Source organism: Patiria miniata, unplaced genomic scaffold (assembly GCF_015706575.1).
Source record: "Patiria miniata isolate m_02_andy unplaced genomic scaffold, ASM1570657v1 HiC_scaffold_8, whole genome shotgun sequence".
NCBI lineage: Eukaryota > Metazoa > Echinodermata > Asteroidea > Valvatida > Asterinidae > Patiria > Patiria miniata.
Window position 1 is genome coordinate 11,989,626 of NW_024037075.1, and position 20,366 is coordinate 12,009,991.

Below are 20,366 nucleotides of genomic sequence, written 5' to 3' on the forward strand. Positions count from 1 at the left end.
TTTTTGTTTTACCTGGTAGAGGTTCTCTTCTAGCTGTCCCACTCTCTCGAGTGCTAGGTTCTTAGTGTCCGAGTCCTCCATCAGCTGGCCGACGTCAAACATGTTATCCAGGTAGGCCTGGATCTGGGTGTGGAGGCGGTCACTCTCCGTGTTCTTCAGTTTCTGGGAATTGGAGGGAAGACGTGTGGGTCAGAACCTGAACTAGGACTTGATCTGGGGGGCTAGAACTGGAACAATACTAAAACTAGAACCAGATATGGAATAAAACTGAAGGCTAAAACCTGAACTAGGACTAAAACTGGAATGAAATATGGGATAAAACTTTTAGCTAGAACTGGAACTAGGACTAAAACTAGAACGAGATATGGAATAAAACTGACGGCTAGAACATGAACTAGGACTAGAACTGGAACTAGAACTAATAATAGAACCAGATGTGGAAAAAATCTGAAGGCTAGAACCTGAACTAGGACTTGAACTGGAATGAAATATAGGATAAAACTTTTAGCTAGAACTGCAACTAGTACTAAAATTAGAACCAGATATGGAATGAAACTGAAGGCTAGAACCTGAACTAGGACTAGAACTGGAACTAGGACTAATACCACAACCAGATAGGGAATAAAACTGAAGGCTAGAACATGAACTAGGACTAGAACTGGAACTAGGATTAATAATAGAACCAGATGTGGAAAAAATCTGAAGGCTAGAACCTGAACTAGGACTTAACATGGAATCAGAAATGGGATAAAACTTAGTGTTACAACCAGAACCAGGACTTAGAACCAGACCCAGATATAGGATTAAACTTTGGGCTAGAACCAGAGCTAGGTCTAGACCTAGAACCAGAGATCAAGTAGGCCTAGACCCAAGACCCATGGAAAAATATGAAAAACAAAACAGATCTTGCGCTGAACTTGGACCATGATAAATTTATAAACATCATGAGAAAAATAGTCAGAAAAAAATCTGAGACCAACATCAGAAACTTTTGGAAGAACCACAGCAGAATCCTTAAGAAAATGGTAAATATAAGAACCAAACAAAAGAACCAAGGGCTAAATTGGCACTTGACAAGGAACCAGAACTAAAACCCAAAGAACCAGAGTATTAAACTCACCTCCAAGTACCGGTCCAGTCCCAGCTTGGTGAACTCAAACTGAAGATACGATCGGAAGTTCATCTCCTCCACTGAATGTACAACGATGTTGATGAACTGCATGCACGCCACCTATCAAATGAAAATCACAGACAAAAGAGTTGTTACAAGAATTATGATAATTAAAACAAAATCAAACTGATGATCAGAATCAACCAAGTTAGTTTTCAAGAAGATTCCTCAAGTTCCATGCTACACACATCTATAAAGACTTCATTCATAAATACCTAAGACAGTTTTTACCCATTCCTATTGGTCGAGAGCCAGGATTGTGGGTATTTTGAAGTTAATAGAACACTGACTGGTTTTTCAACACTTTTTCTGGCAACGCTGCATTCTGCGCCACACGCGCCAATCTCCATATAAGGAGATTTCTAGTATTACTCGTGCGAGGCACAAACCATAACAATTGCTAGAAGGGTGTTTCACAAAACATGAAGTAAAATTGTTCAACAAAATCGTTGGAAATTTATATTTTTTGACTAGTTTTGGCTTTTTGACTGAAGGTATTGATGAATGGGAATAAATAGGTTTCAAGCATATTTGTTAAAAACCAGCCAAGCACATATTTATTCCCTTAGTAAAACCCATCTAACGATTTCCAAAAATCAATTTCCATGATGACAGCAGGAAAATTAAAGTTGGAAAGAGGGAACAGACGGTTGAAAAGGAAAAAAAATGTAGAGGTGTTTTCAATCAAGCTTACCATGAAGTCGATATTCGTGTCTTCGTATTTCTGGAAGTACTGAAACAGGTTCTCAAACCTATACCGCTCGCTACACTCCTGAAATGAACAATGAAAACAAAAATTGATATCGTCAAGGATTCTTTGTAGTACACATCAAAACTCGTCATTCAATCTCAAAGTCAGGTTTTTTTTATGACAGCACGCAATTAGTTTAGTTTGGATTTCCCCGGATTTAGGGATCAAGCTTTGCCAAAACATTTGTCTGCAGGATCTGCACCGTTTATTCTGACTCAGCAGGTAATACCTCCCTCACACAAATTCTTCAAATTAATTTTTCATCTTGGACAAAGACCCTGAAATTTGAGACCGACATGCAAGATTCTGGTCCGATTTATTTATTTTGTGAGCTTAGACATGTCAATCTCAGATCAACACTTCCGGAACACAACCAGAGTGATATCTACGAGTCTTCGTTCTGCGCTGCTTATTTTGATGGCTTAGCGGCCATAATCCGACATCCCCTCAAATTAATTTTTTTTTTCCTGGATGGGATTTCGTAAGTCTGGTTTCGAAGTCGTCACTCACCAATTTGAAGTTGTCGAAGGCACCCAGGATTATCTCGTGTCCTCCCTTGACCAGGCAGACCGCTGCCAAAAGCTCCAAGACTAAGGCTTTGGTTCTGGAAGGAAACAAAAAGAAAATTCTTGTATTTAAAACGGGCCGCCTTTCAAAAATTGCCCAATATTGCCTGTATTGCCCAACAGGTTTGTTAAAGGTAGAATAGATCATTTGTCACTTGTGCATTTTTGTCGTTTGAAGCAACAATAGTGCTCAAAATCTAAGGACGGGTGCTTAAAGGGAATGTACAACATTTGCTTTTGCTGCAATATTTAGAAATAAATGGATTTGGAGGATTAGTATGTATAGCAAATGTTGATAAAACTGAGTTTGCAGGTGTGTAATCAATCGCAAACAAAATGTGGAATAACAAAATATGAAAAATTAGGAGCAGCTTTTGAAAAGAAGCCAGTTTTCTCCAACGCTGGTCGGCCGACCAGTGTTGGAAAAACACACGTTTTCTTGAAAATGTCAGTACACCAGGAGCCCCGATTTTACAGGATGCTTTAAAATGTCATTTCCTAACAATCCAGCAAGGTTTTTCGTGGTAATTTGATAATTTCGTTTTTTGATGTTTGCAAATGTTGTATATTCCCTTTAACAGCTAACCTGCTGAACTTTTAGCTTGAGATTGCTGTATATTCTGAGAAAACAATATTCTAGGATCTCGGTTTTAAATTCAGAAGTTGCCGAGTGATATTGCGAATTGCGCCCGAAATCAGCTTCTGGAACACGTTCTCATTCAGCCGATTACAGCCACGCGATGTCACACACTGAACCGACGAATAATATCAACTGCGCTCGCGTGTGCATCGTGTCAACGCTTGCCCCCACCCATTCACAAATTCACCAAATTACAAACCAATTAGTAACGGAAATTTCCAGAAATGTGTCACTTGAATCATCGTTGGAAATGACCTTCTGTTATTGTTTTCTTCAAAATGACATTATGCCAGAAAGAATAATTTCACAGAGAGTTTAGTGTCATTACTATCTTTAAACCAAGTAAGCTTTTTAACAATAATTTGGCCAAATCCTTTTTTGATAGCTACAAATGATGTACTCTATCTTTAATTCAGGCTCAAGCTTATTTTTTTAATGACACCTTTTTTTCCCCAACTTTGGCTCTTCAAGGGTTTCATGAATGACTAAGTAGCAAGTCCACACTGTTTGCAATTCTTCTGCTGCTAAATAAATTTTTTAGATCATTTTTTCCCTTACCTTGGGCTCTTGTGGTTGAGACTGAGTGCTATTGCATTGATGCACTCGTTGTGGTTAATCACAAGGTTGAAGCCGTACTGCGGAAATAAAACAAATTAAGAAGAATGACTTGAAGGTATTAAATTCCCCTTTAAGAACAGAGTGACGTCGGGGGCTTGGATTGGGGGTTGGGGGGGGGGGGGCTGCAGGCTTGGGGCAGGGAGGGGCTGGGGGTGGGGAGGGGTTAACGGCTGGGGGCGGTATTAAGAGAGTTGGGGAAAGGGGAGGAGAAGGTACAGGAGTGGCTCCAAATACCTGAAAATTCATGATGGCCCTGCAGCACATGATACAGACGTGGACGTCGTCTCGCGTGATGGCCAGGTGGTTGGGGGATCCGCCGGGCTTGGAGCTACGCCTGGTAGTCCGCATGCTGCGTGATGTGGTGGGCTTGGGGAGGGTCTCCAGCTGCTCCTCAAACCTGGTAGACAAATGGTACAAGAAGTCAGGGTACCATACACTGCAATGCATTGTGGGTTCAAGTCCGGACCTATAGTATTTGTCATGTTCCTTTTTTTTTCTCATAAACTTCTTGATAAAAGGTTTGTCTTGAAATACTTTTCACTTAGCATATAGAGGTGGGCTTAAGGAGGGTCTCCCGCTGCTGCCTAAAACTGGTATATAATTGGTGCGAGAATTCAGGGAACCATACACCATCAGAATGCAATGCATTATGGGTTAAAGTCCCTTAAACTTTTTAAAATTGTAATTTATTAATAATTTGGATTGTTTCTGGGTTCTATTTTGGGTTTTTTCCCCGTTTCTTTTCATAAAATTTCATTTGGCATCAAAACTTATATTAATGCTCTTAAAATGTTCAGTGATTTCAGATGATTTCATCCAATGTCGGAACTCAGCTTGTGATCATTAACGGCTGGCTTCTTTAAGCAAACAGAAGTCATGTTCCTAAATAAACGTTGACACGTCATTTTCTAAACACTTACTTCCCTCCAAACAAACATGCTGGCTCTGTGTCGATCGATAACATCATCTGGGAAATTAGCTTTTGTTTCTCAATTGTTTCTTTAAAGACAGCATTCAAGGATATGAAAACTAAAATTTATTAGTAGTAATTTTTTTAGTAATTTTGTCAGGCAATGGCCCCTTTCACTTTTGCTTTCTTACAGTATCGGTTAATAAATTTCCCCAAGTGAAAGAACTTTTTATATTCTGGGTTGAAGTGAAGTCGATCTGGCATATCAGGGTGAACTTTCACTTTTTATTTTTGTTGTAGAGTTTAATCTAATTACATTTTAGACTGAGGGGGGGGGGGGGGGATTTCCATGGAAGTGTAAGTAGGTCATTATACCTCGAAACTGAACGTTAATTGTGCCAAAGGGAAATGGTACTGCACAATGCAATATGAAAACTGACTACTCCAGATACCACTTTTCTCAGAAGTGCAAAGTTCACAGACATTTTATGGATGTAACCTTGTATAAACGTTGTACAGGTATTTCCCTTACAAGTTTATTGTGTCAGTTCACTGTCTATTTCACTGTTAAAGACAATGTACAACCATTGCTTTTGCTGCAATTTTCAGAAATAAATGTTATAGCAAATAATGTTAAACTGACTTGTTTCACGTTTTGGCTTGTAGATGCTTGAAAAACCAAGAAAACCAATCATTTTCTTGTAGTCTGGTTCCCTGACCCCACTTAAGATGAAACGGAGCAATTTATAGACTTTGGGGAATTGTGATGTCAGAGAATCAGTCTAGCAGGCCTGTACCTCTTCACAGGTGTGTAATCAATTGCAAAGAAATGTGAAAAAGTAGGAGCAGTTTTCTCCAACGGTGGTCGGCCGACCAACGGTGGTCGGCCGAACAGCTTTGGAAAAATACAGATTTTCTTGAAAATGTCAGCACACCAGGAGCCACAACTTTACAGGATGTTTTATACTGTCATTCCCTAACAATCCAGTAAGGTCTTTGGTGATAATTTGATCATTTTGTTTTCTGATGTTTGCTGATGTTGTATCTTCCCTTTAAAGGTAATATACATTTGCAAACATCAAAAAACAAAAGCCCCAAATTATTATGAAATACCTTACTTGACTGTAAGTGAATAAAAGTCTCAAGCATCCTGTGAAATCGTGGCACCTGGTGTGCTGCCATTTTCGTGAAAAGTGGAATTTTTGGATCAATTTCCAACGATGGTCGGCTGACCATCTCTGGGAATAACCTGATCTGGATCTGGACACCCAGTTTGGACACAGACTAATACTTGACTAGAGCTTTTTCTGATGTACTCACGTCATGGCCTTGTTGAGCCATTGGAGGTATTCCACAAGTACGTCAAGGCCTTTATTCTCCTCGTTCAGGAACTCCCGTACCCATCTAAGAATTGGAAGAGAAAAGTAGGGAAAATACAATGATTAATCAATTACATGCATCTGAAGAAGTAGAGTCGAGAAACGAAGTGGAAAAAGAGGGTTGCAGGGAGGGTAGGTGGGGTTGGGTGTGGCTGGGTGTGGCCCGGGTGTGGCCCAGTGGGAATGCATGGAGTGCCTAAGGTAGAGGTTGGGTGGGGTTGGACTGGAAACAAGCTGGTGCTGGCTCGCAATTGGTGAAAACAATTGTAGGTGGGGCTGAGGTGTAGACAGGGTGTGGTCAGCTCAGGATGGGTTGATATTGGGTGGGGTTGTTTTCAAGATGGGTTGGACTTTGGGGAGGTTTTTTTTTAGATGCGCTGGAATTGGGCGGAGTTGTTTTTGAGATGGGTGGGGCAGAAGTTGGGATTGTTTGGCATCAGCTTGTTTGTGCTGATTGTGAACTCTGTGTGTACTTACTGTATACTATTTGTTCGTAGTGATATTTCCAAGTCTCGTAAGTTCTGCGTGGACGTGTCAAATATCTTCTTTCTTTGGCGCTGTAAGCAACATGAAAGAAAAAGCAGTTGAGATTTGTTTATGAATAAAGCTAAGCTAAGGCCAAAATAAAATATATTCAGTCTCTGGTCAGACCAAAGTTCCGGAATTGACGCGGGGACGTGGCTTTTTTTTTTTTCTTCAAGCTTGGATTGTACAAACAAGGTGGGGTACTATTTTGCTTTTTTGGTGTCCTCATGTACATTGGAGTCCTCCATAATTTGCCTTGGTGCTCTCGATCATTTGCCTTGGTGCAATTTCCCATTCCTTGGTGCTCTTTGGTAAAAAAAAACTGAGGAGGTGCGGCAATAGAGGGCGCTGTTGGAGCTACCGCGGAACATTTTGGAAAAAAAAAATTGACGCGCATGATTAAAATCGACGCGCGTGCTGACAGAGACCGACTAATTTTTTTTTTTGGCCTGATACATATAATTTAATATTTTTAAAAAAATTGTTTATTGAACTCGAATTGGACAAATGTTTCTCACCTTTGATGTGTTCCCCGGTTCCATCACCCGTTTGATTCGTAAGATGTACGTGTGTGGCGGATCCTTCGCAGAGACTTTTTCCTACAACCAAATTTAGAAACACATGTAGAAAACTTTGCCACAAACACCCAAAGACAAAGAGAAAACAGTGTGACTGACAAACAAACAAACAAACAAACAAACGGTGAGGTAGACAGTGCTCTCCTTACCCGGTCGCATAAAACAGACAGACACTAAGACAGTGCAACAGATAAACAACCCACTGACTGTGCCATCCTCACTTGATTACATACAAACAAACAGACACTTGGACAGTGTAACTGACAAACAAACAGTCTGGTACCCTGCTCACCTGGTCGCATATAAGATCCCATTTCTTGTCGTCGTCATACTGACGAAGGAGCCTTGCCTTCTCAGGAGGCAGATCCATCTGAGCCTGAAGTTAAGAAAAGGAAAAGAAAAAAGGACATATTAGGTTAGAGTGATAATTAATCGAGTTGGAAGATGGATGATGACAACAAATCAACAATCAATTTTTTTTATGGTTTTTTAATTGTTTTATTCCCCACCATTTAATATTGTCAAAGTTACAAAACTGCAGTATTTGTGTACTGTACTCCCCAGGATGAACGTTTCTTGTTTGATAGACGAAACAAATGTATGCTTGAATTAAATTTTTCAGAACCAACTCTAAACTGTCTCCTATTCTTCCTGTTGGTCCGTATTCAATTTGTTTTGTAATTTTTAAGACATTTGAATGTTAATGTGGCTTTGAAAATGAAAAACTTAAAAATTAAACATTTGAAAAGGGAAAATGGTTTAATTGCATAAAACGGTACGTACAAAAATCTGCTTCAATGAAAAATAATTCAAGCAAGTTTTGTAATTAGTAATGAATTACGCTTACATGCTTTATTCTGAATACAAAAAGGGAATACATTTTCAATTATGTATTTTTTTTTAATAACAAAGTGAGCCACATCTGCAAATGTACATGTACATATTATTGTTTTTTTTCCTCCATTGTCTACACTCAGTCATTGCAGCCACACACATGTAAACAACTCATCACGCCAGTCTGGCGCCCGGACTCGATTCTTATCTGTTGCTATTATCAGCCTCTTCCTTGGTTCATGGTCTAATTACCGCAAGAAGGGAAACAAAAAAAAGACTGGTCTTCATTAACGACTTGCCGAATTTAGAAATTAGGGTAGGATTTCCGCTTGGGTGATTACTTAGCCAAGGTTAGACTTGCGTAAGTCTGTTTCCTCTTCCTAAACAGATGCCCCAGGAAATTTGGACTAAAAATAGCAACGCCTGGAGGATATGAGGTCATGTGACTGTCACATGACAGTGGTCATCTTTGCAAATGAATTGGTCAAGCATGGAAGAAAAAAGTTTGGCTATATAGCAAAAACAGGTTACCGGCTAACATGTTGTGTGATGTATCCAATGCCTTTTACTGGTTCTCCGCTAATTGCCAAATTTTCTTAGCATACATGTATAAACTTTCTGAGCCACATTTTTATACAAAGCACCTCAAAAAAACATTGGCTTTTTAAAAAAATACTCATAACCTATTGGTGGAGTGCTGTGGCCCACTCTGGTTGCATTTAACTCATTATCTTGTGGGTAAATCTGCAGGTTGTGGGTTCGAATCCAGCCTATGGTTCTGGTGCATGTGCCCTTAGGCAAGGCACTTTGTCACTCATTGCCTCTCCCCACCCTGGAGAAAAATGGGCAGAGATGGTCCTGTGCTTGATTTAGCCGCTTGCCCTGATATGGCAGCATTGAGCTACATGTACTCACAGAGCTGAGATGGTTTTTGGTATGATTCATTGGCCCGGAGAGCAGGGGTAATAATGTTGTACTGCGCCATGATAACCAGTTTGGTTAGTGTGTGCTGCATGTACGGTACATGTATATGATGTACATGTACATGTATATAAATCAATATTATTATTTTATTCATATTTTAGTAAGTACATGTAGTAAAACACATGCCTAATGCATGAAGCATAGTCACATGGTCATCTTTTAACCAATCAGAATTCATAAGCTTCATCCCTCTTACATATATACACATGTATCAATGGCTATAGTAATAGACCCCACCCCCGTAATTGCCACCCGCATTCAGCTTAAGTATACAGTTTCTGTTACGGCCGATGTCCGGATACAATAACCCATTTATCCACGATTAAAATCTATACGGGTATAAAACGCAATATTGTACAATACAGAAAGGGTCAATGGCCACTCGTGCACACTGGCAGTGCAGCGGTGCACAAAGTACCAGAAGATGTGCTGAGTGGGCTAGATCAGATGGCAATCTAGTGCAGAAATCTGGAGCTAATTAACAACAATACAATGGACACAATTGGGTCAAGTGATTTAAAGGGAATATACATCTTTTGCTTTTGCTGTAATTTTCAGAAATGGATGGAATTGGGGGGTTGGAAATATATAGCAAATATAGTTACACTAAATTTTTTGAGGTTTTGGGTTCGAAAATGCTATAAAAACCAAGAAAAATAATCATTTTCCTGTAGTCTGGTTCCCTGACTCCATAAAAGAAGAAAACAGAGCAGTTTACATACATTGGGGAACTGTAAGGTCAGGAAACCAGTCTAGCTGGCTTGTAGCCGTTCATAGGTGTGTAATCGATTGCAAACAAGTGCGATGGTCAACTGGGGACAGTATTTGAAAAAAAAGCCAGTTTTTTCCAACGCTGGTCGGCCGACCAGCGTTGGAAATTGATACAAAAATACCACTTTTCTTGAAAATGACAGTATACCAGGTGCCATGATTTTACAGGATGCTTTACACTGTCATTCACTAACAGTCCAGCAATGTATTTCAAAATGATTTGGTAGTTTAATTTTTTGATGTTTGCAAATGTTGTATTTTCCCTTTAAGTGCAAACTGCACACACCAGGGAGTCAGCATTTACATGTATAATGCAATATGTGGCCACACTGTGTGAGTAAATGCAATGGAATGTTTATTGCAATTTATCATATTACAGCCAAACTGTATCTGATATGCATTATGCACAAAGTGACAAAGACATCATAAATTGTGTACACATGCCATTCTGTGACAAATAATCATCCAAAACAATGGACATTTTTTATCTATTATTAAACACACTGTCTGAGTAACGGGGATTAGATGACAAGAAAATGACTAATTGCTGACTAAAACTTTAAATTTACAACCAGTTTTTTTTTAACTCATTTTTTTGTTTTGTTTAAAATTAATTTTAACAAAATAAGATTAAGATAAGCTAATGAATAATTGCTGACCAAAACTTTAAATTTACCGGTACAACCTGTATTTTTTAACCTTAATTTTTTGTTTTCCTAAAAGACATAGTCCATCATTTGTAATTTGTGCATTTTGTTCGTTTGAAGCAACAAAAGTGTTCAAAATCTAATGAAGGATACTGAAAAACTAACCTGATGAAGTTTCAGCTCAGCTTCAGCTGTATATTCTGAGAAAAACAGCATTCTAGGATCTCAATTTCAAATCAAAAGTTGCTAAATCATGTTTTGAATTGTTTTGAATTGCAGCTTTACGCGATGTCGCGCACAGATCCGACGAATTGTAGCAACCGCACGCGCCTGTGCGTCGTGCCAATGCTTGCGCGCGCTGCGCCAAATAACAAAACGAACTACTAATTTAAATTTTCCAACGGTGCTTCTTAAGACGCACCGTTGGAAAGGCCTTCTTTCGTTGATTTCTTCAAAATGAGAGCTTGCCAGGAAGAATAATTTCACAGGGAGTTTAGTCCCCTTACTATCTTCCAACCAGTATGTTTTTCAACAATAATTACGCCAAATACCTTTTTGGATAGCTGCAAATGATGGACTCCAGCTTTAAAATTAATTTTAACAAAATAAGATAAGACAATGTCCGAATGCAGATTTTTTTTTAGGGCTAACGCTTTCCATAGACTCACTGCAGTGACTAGTCGTAGCCACTGTCAAGACTCGTTTTCAGACACACCCTTAGATATTAAATTGCACATACATGTAGTCCCTTTAATTAGCCATTGTCTTTAATTAACCCGGCTCCAACAACCCCAAACTGGACACAACTAATTAATTACAGGGGCTGAGCTGTGCCATCACCTGGAACGTCAGTATTGGGGTATTGAGTGGAAGCGGCCAAGATATCAATAATAAACTAGTCCATCTGTCATCTTTATCTGGTGGTACAATAGACTTAAGCAAGTCTGCCCAGAGGATTTCTTTTTTATTGACAAAAATATTGTATTAAAAAGCAAGTATGTTTCTGCTGATTTTTTTTTTTTTTAAGACAAAAAAAATTACCTACGCGGGCCAAAATTGTAGGGCCAAAATTGTATGCCCTCAATGTTTTTGCTATGGGCTCCGTGCGCCAATGAAAGAGGGCGCCCTTTTACCTAGCAACGACGTCCCATGGGCGGGACATTTAGCTGGTTGATGCGCACCGTTCCTTGTGTGTGCCGCACGTACACCAGGGGATTTGTACTATGCACATGCAGTGGTGGTACGGCCGCGCGTCGCGGCAAAATTGCAGTCAGGCAAGATGGCATCGGTCGGTCAACTGTTCCTTCTTTGCCAGTGAGGGGGTACCGGTACTTGTGAACGGAGCGGATTAGAGCGTTTTGTGGGCCATAAACTTGAGGGTTTGTAAAAAAAGAAGGGTGGAAGCCGTGAACAGGAGTGCAAGCTCGTATTTCTGTGAAATTTGGATGAAATTGGGCCCTAAAATTCCTGTATTTTGCAATGGAGCCCAGGCATGGCGATGGGCCACAGGACCACTTTTAGGGGTGATCATCTTTGGTTGGAATTTTCTCCCAGAAGTCATCAGACTACCACCAGAAAATTGAACAGAAAATGAAAGATGATGAGATAAGCTTTAATTTGACGGGTGTCTCAAACACCTTGGAGAGTTGTGAGTTTTTTTTTTTTAAGTTCAAAGTGCGCGTAATTATCACTGAGGTCTATGGGAGTCGATTTACTGGTCTGCACCCTCTTGCATTGCTTACTGACTGGCGTACATGTATGTACTGTACTTGAGAGAATAGACGGCTTGGTCAAGTCTAGTCTCGGCACCTAAGTTAAAGGTACACCTGTCTCTTTCTGCTGCACCGTGATGTGCCAAGGTTATCCTGCTGTCTCTGTCAGTCTCCATCTTCTTATTGATTACACCACCGCCACTGCTGCAATCATTATTACCCCTTCATGACTATCTAATTAGTTTTTTTTCATTTTTTTTCGGTCACTGTACGAAGCCACTCAAGCCCAGCCACTGGAGTTCAAAACAAACCCAGTGAGTCATTATGAAAAGACAGCGAGCTCAGGAAAAACCAAAGAATGCCTTTTTTTTCCTCCCTGTTTGGGGTTGGGGAATGGATTGAGCCTTGCAGTGTCTCATATGAAAGTGATGTCACATTTGGGAAAGTTGTTTTAATTTTCTGGTAATTCCATAATCTTTTTTAAGGTAAACTGAATGTTCAGGTCCCTTTAAAGGGAATTATACATCATTTGCTTTTGCTGTAATTTTCAGAAATGGATGGATTTGGGGGTTGGTAATATACATGTATGGCAAATATTGTTACACTGAATTTTTTGACGTTTTGGGTTCATAGATTCTATAAAAACCAAGAAAAAAAATTTTAACCTGGATTCCCATCCAGGCCCCTAGCGGGTTTTAAACGTACTTGTTTAATACCGGCCAAGCACATTTTGTATTCCCATTCATAAATACTTTTCGGTCAAAAAGTCAAAACAAGTAAAAAATTCACACATTTCCAACGATTTTGTTCACACTTTTCTTTCATGTTTGACCATGTCTATGGCATGTGCCTCATGAACATAGTGTTAAAACTCTCCTTATATGGAAATTGGTGTGCGCGGTGCAATCTGCGCGATGTGGCGCAGTTCAGAATGCAGCGGTGTTTTACCGGCGGTTTTAAACCACCGGCGTGACAGGCTCTCGACCAATAGGAATTGATAAACCGTCTCAGGTGCATGTATATATGAAACCTAAACAATACATGAAGAATATGTTATCTTCAAATGTAAACAAAATTAGCCTACCTTCAATTTTTAAAAGAGGATATAAAAAAGGATTTTTTCTTAACCTTAATTTGAAATATTTTATGTGCTCAGGTCTTAACATGTAGTGAAATACCACAAATCAAATCTATTTTCTAAAATGTTGGCGCACAATTTCTAAGAGTTAAGACTGAATATTTGGAATTGCCTGCGTTGGTTTCTATTGGTTTATCCGACCCCTCCTTTCATCGAACTAAACTCCGCCCCCTACTTTAATTACACTAAGTCAAGGATTCAGTGATGGATTGGACACTGTCATTTTAATTACTGACCACCTGTTATAGAATAAAGATGCCCATACAATGTAGTAAGAAAAAACAGCATAAATCATAAATTCTGCAAAATGTATACCGAGGATTGCTTACTATGAGTTGAACGTGTGGGGATATTGAAACTGGAATGACCATTTCAGGAAATTATTGCAGTCACGTAACGGCGTCGTAAAATATTCAAAAACATCCGGCGGAATGACCCTAAACTGCTGGACCGGGGAGAATGTTGTGGTCATGCACTGTCAACACCGCAACATGATATTTGTCGCCACACAGAGAATGTACTATGTACCAGGGAAGAAGGAAAACATAATGTACATAGTAGTAGTACATGTACGTAGCGGGTATGTTTAAAGGAAATATACAACATTTGCAAACATCGAAAAATAAAACTGCCAAGTTTTTACGAAATACCTTACTAGGATGTTGGTAACTGACAGTTTAAAGCATCCTGTAAAATTGTGGCACCTGGTGTGAAGTCATTTTCAAGAAAATTGTATTTTTGTAAAAAATTCCAACAGTGGTCGGCCCGACCACCGTTGGAAAAACCTAACTATTTTTCAACTACTGCTCCAAATTTACCATTTTTTTTCAGTCCAAATTTTGTTTGCTATTGGTTACATGTTCATGAACGGGTGCGGGCCAGCTACTGGTTCCCTTACCGTACAATTTTCCGGCATCTGTCAATTGATCCATTTCATCTTCAGTGGAGTCAGGTAACCAGACTACTTGAACATTTTTGTTTTTCCAGCATTTTCGAAAACAAAACTTCAAACATGTCAGTGAAACAATAATTTAATCTATTATACTAACCCCTCAAATAGTTTATTTCTGAAAATTAAAGCAAAAGCCAATAATGTACATTCCCTTTAAGGTTGTAATGCATAGTTCGAAAAGTAAACATTGGTAAACTGCTCTTCAGTATTCAGTAAATGATGATCACACAATTTATATTATTCTTTTAAGAAAATCACAACTTACATGTTGGTTTCGGGGGGGGGGGGGGGGGGTAACGGTTAATTAAGTGACAGAAAAGGCCAATATACAAAAACAAACACATTTATCACCCTCTCTCCTTGAAAAGAACAAAAAAAATCCCCACTGAAAACAGACCAGAAATCCATTCTCAGAATTATTTGTTTACTTTGGGGGATAATGGAGGGCTTTGAAAACCCCAAATCCTTCCTGACAATGGTTTAATGACTTCCTGTTGACATTGTCAAAAAGGGGGGGGGGGGGGGGATTCTAGCACTTTCTTATGACCACACTTCTCACCTCAGCAGTAAAAAAAAATGAGCAACACTGGTCTTGCGAAACCACAAAACCCTCAAGTGTAGTTGCCAAGGTTTTAACACTCCCTCAGTGGCTTGGGTTAACTTTTTAAACAGTTTCCCTTCTTGACAATCTTCCAATAAAGTAAGCTGTAAACATGTTTAGTGCTCAGTTACAAGTGCATGAAAATGTCACCCAATATGTGGGTGTATTTCACAACAGACCACCATACATGCAGTATTAGTAAGAAAAAGATATTATGTGTCTTTTATTTTTATTCCTCGGTCAGGGCATTCTAAAAAAAAAAATGGGTTGATTTCAATGTTTTAACCTTACTGTTTGTAACTTCTTTATTAAAATTTAAATACAAATTTTGCAATTCAAATCCTTTCAATAAGACACATATTTCAAACACATAATATTGTTTGATGCCCAATTCAGGTGAACAACCATATGGGCTACAATTTTATTGATGACATAAAAAAGTACATAAATTTTTGTTTAGTTTTGAAGAGAAATTGTAAACTGAGAAAAATGGGTTTCAACTGTTTACACTTTTCAGAATTTATGGCCGAGATATGTCCTAATGTTACTGAGACCAAATTCATTTCGTATGACTTTCCCAAAATATAGCATTCCACGCCACTAAATGTCCATATTTGGTTGTGCAGAGAGATATGAATCAGTTATTACTACGGGGAAAAAAATACAACAATTTTGTAAATGATAAAAAATACAGCAAGCATAACTTTTTGTACTAAAAGTGACCACAAAAAGTTTAAGTGTGGCAATTCGGTTTTTTTTTTTAGATTTGTTTGTTTTCTTTTTTTCTTTTTCAAGGCTATCATTGATTTTGCGGAAACAACGTAAGAAAAATATGGAGGAAAACCTTTTTCTAAAAACAAAATAGGACTGCTTCATTAACTCTGAATGTTGTGATTTGTGAAAACAATCTTTTTATAGTTTGGGAAAAACTATTAAAGAAACTGGATCTTGTGGGATTTGTCAAAAGCATGACAGGATAATTTTAAAGTTCAGCAGATTTAGAGTAAAGTTCTGTAAATTCGTCTGATTTTATTTTATGCAACTTAAGTTTGGTTTTCAAACTTTTTTGCATGTTTGTAAAAATGTTGATTTTGGATTTCCCACAGATATTTCCCAGGACATGGAAATCACCTTAAAGAGAATGTACAACATTTGCTTTTGCTGCAATTTTCAATAAATGGATTTGGACGATTAGTATGTTATAGCAAATATTGTTAAACTGACTTGTTTCACATTTTGGGATAGTAGATGCTGGAAAAACCAAGAAAACCAACCATGTTCTTGTAGTCTGGTTCTCTGACCCCACTTAAGATGAAACGGAGAAATTTTATAGACTTTGGAGAATTATAAGGTCAGAGAATCAGTCTGGCAGGCTTGTACCACTTCACAGGTGTGTAATCAATTGCAAAGAAAATGCGGAACAACTGTTATGAAAAATTCGGAGCAGTTTTTGAAGGAAAAAAAAAGTTTTCTCCAACGCTGGTCGGCCGACCAGCGTTGGAAAAATACAAATTTTCTTGAAAATGTCAGCACACCAGGAGACACGATTTTACAGGATGCTTTAGACTGTCATTTCCCTTACAATCCAGTAAGGTACTTTGTGATAATTTGATCATTTCATTTGTTGATGTTTGCAAATGTTGTATCTTCCCTTTAAGGAACCTGATGGCTTTTCCAGAATTTTTAGCAGATCACGATACCCCATGAGGCCGTGACATACATGTAGGCAAACTAGGTTTCAGCAAGTTTGTTTACAAGCACGGAACACAATAGACTAGAGTACTGTACACTGGCAACCGTGTGGTGGATTGCCCAGTACAGTACAGGGGGTCCCCCATCAATGTCTCTGATAAACTCTAATCATCTTTAATTGACCATAATGCTCCTTTCTTGCACCAGCAACAGAATACCTGTTGTGAGAAATTGACCAAAGCTCAACAACAACTGTGTTTCCGAAAAGTGTTTGATAATTATCGCTCTAATGGCAAGATCCGACAAGCCCGGTGCTGAGGGTCCGCACTCCGAACTTTTGAAAGACAACTTGGAATGACTGGTTTAGATTTGTTGTAGAATTCCTCTGCAGGAATGGACGGCAATTAACGGTTGTTAGTGAATCACTGAATGGCTAGGATTTAATGAATGAAATCACAACTATTGAGGTGAAGCAGGGGGGGAGACCAGTTTGATAATGATGAGCTTAAAAGAGAAAACTGTTGGTCCACTTTTGTGAAAAAGAATCTGGCACATGTTTGGCTATAAACAGACAGTTGGGACACTAGTATGCTCCTTTACTTCACATAGGCTTTGATGACTCCAAAACGTTTATAGCACTAATAAAAACGTAAACATCATTGGGGCAACTTTACGAAAATGTAACGTGTGTAACCGATTTTGTGCATCTTGTTTTAAGCATACATAACACATTTTTCTGGATGTCATCTTTGGTGCTTAGGTAGGTCTAGGTCTATTCTATATAGCTACCATGGGATAACAGTTATTACACCTTTTCAGTAAGGTAATTACAGCCCAAGGAAACTCAAAAGTACATCAAAAATGTAACGCGAGTAACCGTGGAATTGTCCATTGGGTTCCCGCGAAGTGGAAGATTTTTGAGGAAACAGGAAGGTTTTGGGCAATACTTCAAAAGGACTTAGGTGGGGATACCTGGACAACGATGATTAGACTAAACACTTTTCCTTTTTTAACAGTTTAGGCCTTCAAGACCCAATTCTGATGAATGAACAAATTAAAACTGCGATCATAATGGAAGCATGTGTAAGAGTGAAAGCCGGAATTTGTAATCCGATTACTGCCGGCCATTATATTCAAAAGTTAAATGGCCCGTGACTTAACTACTGCTGTGTGTCGGCACCTTTTTGCTATTATTCCCATCATCCCTTGGGGGATCGCAATTCGCAGGTTTTTGAGTGGGGTGAACAAAGACTGCATAATAGTCCTTAATAATAGTTCCGAGGTTTTGAGAGGAATAAAGTACAGGCATGTAGGGTCGTGCTAGTTTGGTGATTCATTTTTCTGTCATTACGGGAGTCATTCTGCTTGTAACACAGCACTGGCAATTGGAAATACAAAATTGATGTCAAGTTAGTGATTAACATTTGGGGTTTTGGTATCTGAATTTTATTTTTATTTAAACCTTAATTCAGTCAATTGTATAGATTTTGAAATTGATAATTACATAATTTGACCATTGTACAACAGACAATAATAATTTTGTACAAAGTACAATGTTTAATTTTCATTATCTTTCAAAAGTGAACTCTACCCAAAATTGTATGTTGCCAAATTTTATGAAATTTTCCAAAAATCTTCCAAAATCATACATGTACATTGTGTAGAAAAGGCCTCCATATGAGAGTAATAGATTTCTATAGACCTTATTCATGAGGAAAAACATTTTTGATCGTGTTCCCTGAATGTATTTTATAAATTGCAAAACTGTTGAATAGGATGGTGCCAGACTATTTAAGAGGAATGTACATCATTGGCTTTTGCTGTAATTTTCAAAATGAACTATTGAGGGGTTAGATCAAATATTGTTACACTGACATGTTTGAAGATTTGTGTTCGAAAATGCTGGAAAAAACCAAGAAAAACTAAAATGTTTAAGTAGTCTGGTAAAATGGATCAATTTATAGATGTCGGAAAATTGTAAGGTGAGGGAAGCAGTCTAGCTGGCCTGCACCCGTTCATGAACATGTACCAATAGCAAACAAATTTGGACTGAAAAAAATTGCAAATTTGGAGCAGTAGTTGAAAAATAGTTAGGTTTTTCAACGGTGGTCGGCCGACCACCGGTGGAAATGAATACAAAAATACCATTTTCTTGATAAATGACTTGACACCAGGTGCCATAATTTTACAGGATGCTTTAGACTGTCATTACCAACATCCTAGTAAGGTATTTCGTAAAACTTGGTAGTTTTATTTTTCGATGTTTGCAAATGTTGTTTATTCCCTTTAATATGGCCAACTCGTGAATAAAGCGTATACCCATACACATGTACCAGCACATGTACATTGGCAAATCTATGTGCACACAGTACATGTACTACATGTACAATAACATAAATGTGCGCAAACAACCTCATACATGAATGTTCCGCCTTTAGGCATGACTGCACATCACATCAGGTCACGAGGGGCGTCCGAGGGTTAAAACTGCAAGTGACGAATTACGGGCGGATATTAGCAGTGGCTTGTTTTTGTGCAAACTCTTTTCCTGTTTTGGAGCGCCTTGCACTCAGAAACCTGTTCATTGTGAAATGCACTTGTAAACTGTTTCAGTTTTTGGACGCACGCCAAAAAAACTTGTGGTCATGTTTTTAAAAACGTGAAAGTTAACTGCTCTAAAGTGTGTTGAGATTAAGAAATGGTTAAACTATTTTGCAATGGTTTCATTTTTTGTTGGAGGAGGTATTTGTTTACTTGAATGCATGCTACAAATTGTTCACTTGTGTCAATTGTGTACAAGTGTTCCCTTTCTTGTAAACTTGTTGCTCTTTTCCTTGCTCGTATTTTTAACAAATTTAATTTTGGGATACTTGTCAAGAACAATTTTTGTTGAGAAATGTAAACATTTCCTGTGATGACTCTCGGGTCAGGTCAACTCATAGTAAAGGGGAATATTGTGTGTAATAATAAATAAACAGATATACACGTGTTTGTTTGTGTGCATTTTGATTATAATGTTTACTAGGTGGAATCCTTGCAAACCGAGAACCAGACTATTTTTGCTATTGTCACATTGCACAGCGCCCTCTTTTGTCTGTGCGCAGAGCCAATAAAGCACGGATTTGCAACACTTTTTTTTCCAATTCTTCACCTTCTTCACTGTTCAAAATTAACTGCCTTAGTTAGTCAGAATGAAATCAAAGTTCAAGCTTGAGTCAAGTTGATACGCCTGTTGTCTCTAGTCTACTTTAACGGTGCTATTCGTAGCCAATTTACTTTAATCTGCGTACCACCGCACAACGAGTGGATTAAATCAGTAACATTCATACAAATCTAGGCTTGTAAAAGTGGATTCTACGCAATACATGTACCTACCACAGTAGCGTGTGGGTAACAAACATGTATAAACAAAAATCAAAATCCGCAATAAAAATCTGAAATTGGTTACACCTTGCTCTATGGTTACAGTTTATAAAAACTTACATATTGCTGCCATGCTCTGTATTGTCTCTGTCTGCTCAGGAACATCTCGGTTTGGAATGCTTTCGATGATGTGCACGCTGTGGTGCTTCTCTTGCTCGGCCTGCTACGGGCGGGAACGGCTGGACCGACGGTTCCGATACTGGACCGAACCTCGCAACGACTGGGTCCGTCTGGCCAGCGGCCCACCCGCCGCACCGTTGCGGCTCTGCAGATCCGCGGCGACTGCCCCATTGTCTTGAAAGTTATAAATCATCCCCCGACGAAAAACTAATACAAGTATTCCACAACAGCGGTGTATTAAAATCCAAAATGGCTCCCGAGGTTAACTTGCAGTTTGCCGGAGTTTCACAATCACTGTGGTTCGGTGAGCTGAGGTTTCCGAACCCCATTGCCGGGGCTCGTGCACATTTTGTG

The 20,366-nt window shown here is 38.8% G+C and overlaps 1 protein-coding gene across 1 annotated transcript in view; it reads right to left on the bottom strand.

The window, feature by feature from the left end:
- LOC119719733 (formin-like protein) overlaps positions 1 to 19,996 on the bottom strand; it is a 33,425-nt gene extending 13,429 nt beyond the window's left edge. The window contains exons 1-11 of the mRNA XM_038189230.1: positions 19,953 to 19,996; positions 7,431 to 7,514; positions 7,079 to 7,159; positions 6,513 to 6,592; positions 5,977 to 6,060; positions 3,981 to 4,143; positions 3,687 to 3,763; positions 2,433 to 2,526; positions 1,866 to 1,943; positions 1,121 to 1,231; positions 13 to 162 (exon numbers count right to left, since the gene is read on the bottom strand). Coding sequence (XP_038045158.1) covers positions 13 to 162; positions 1,121 to 1,231; positions 1,866 to 1,943; positions 2,433 to 2,526; positions 3,687 to 3,763; positions 3,981 to 4,143; positions 5,977 to 6,060; positions 6,513 to 6,592; positions 7,079 to 7,159; positions 7,431 to 7,508 — 996 coding nt within the window. The 5' untranslated portion in view covers positions 7,509 to 7,514; positions 19,953 to 19,996. The remainder of the gene's footprint in view (positions 1 to 12; positions 163 to 1,120; positions 1,232 to 1,865; positions 1,944 to 2,432; positions 2,527 to 3,686; positions 3,764 to 3,980; positions 4,144 to 5,976; positions 6,061 to 6,512; positions 6,593 to 7,078; positions 7,160 to 7,430; positions 7,515 to 19,952) is intronic.
- Between the last annotated feature and the right edge of the window lie 370 nt (positions 19,997 to 20,366).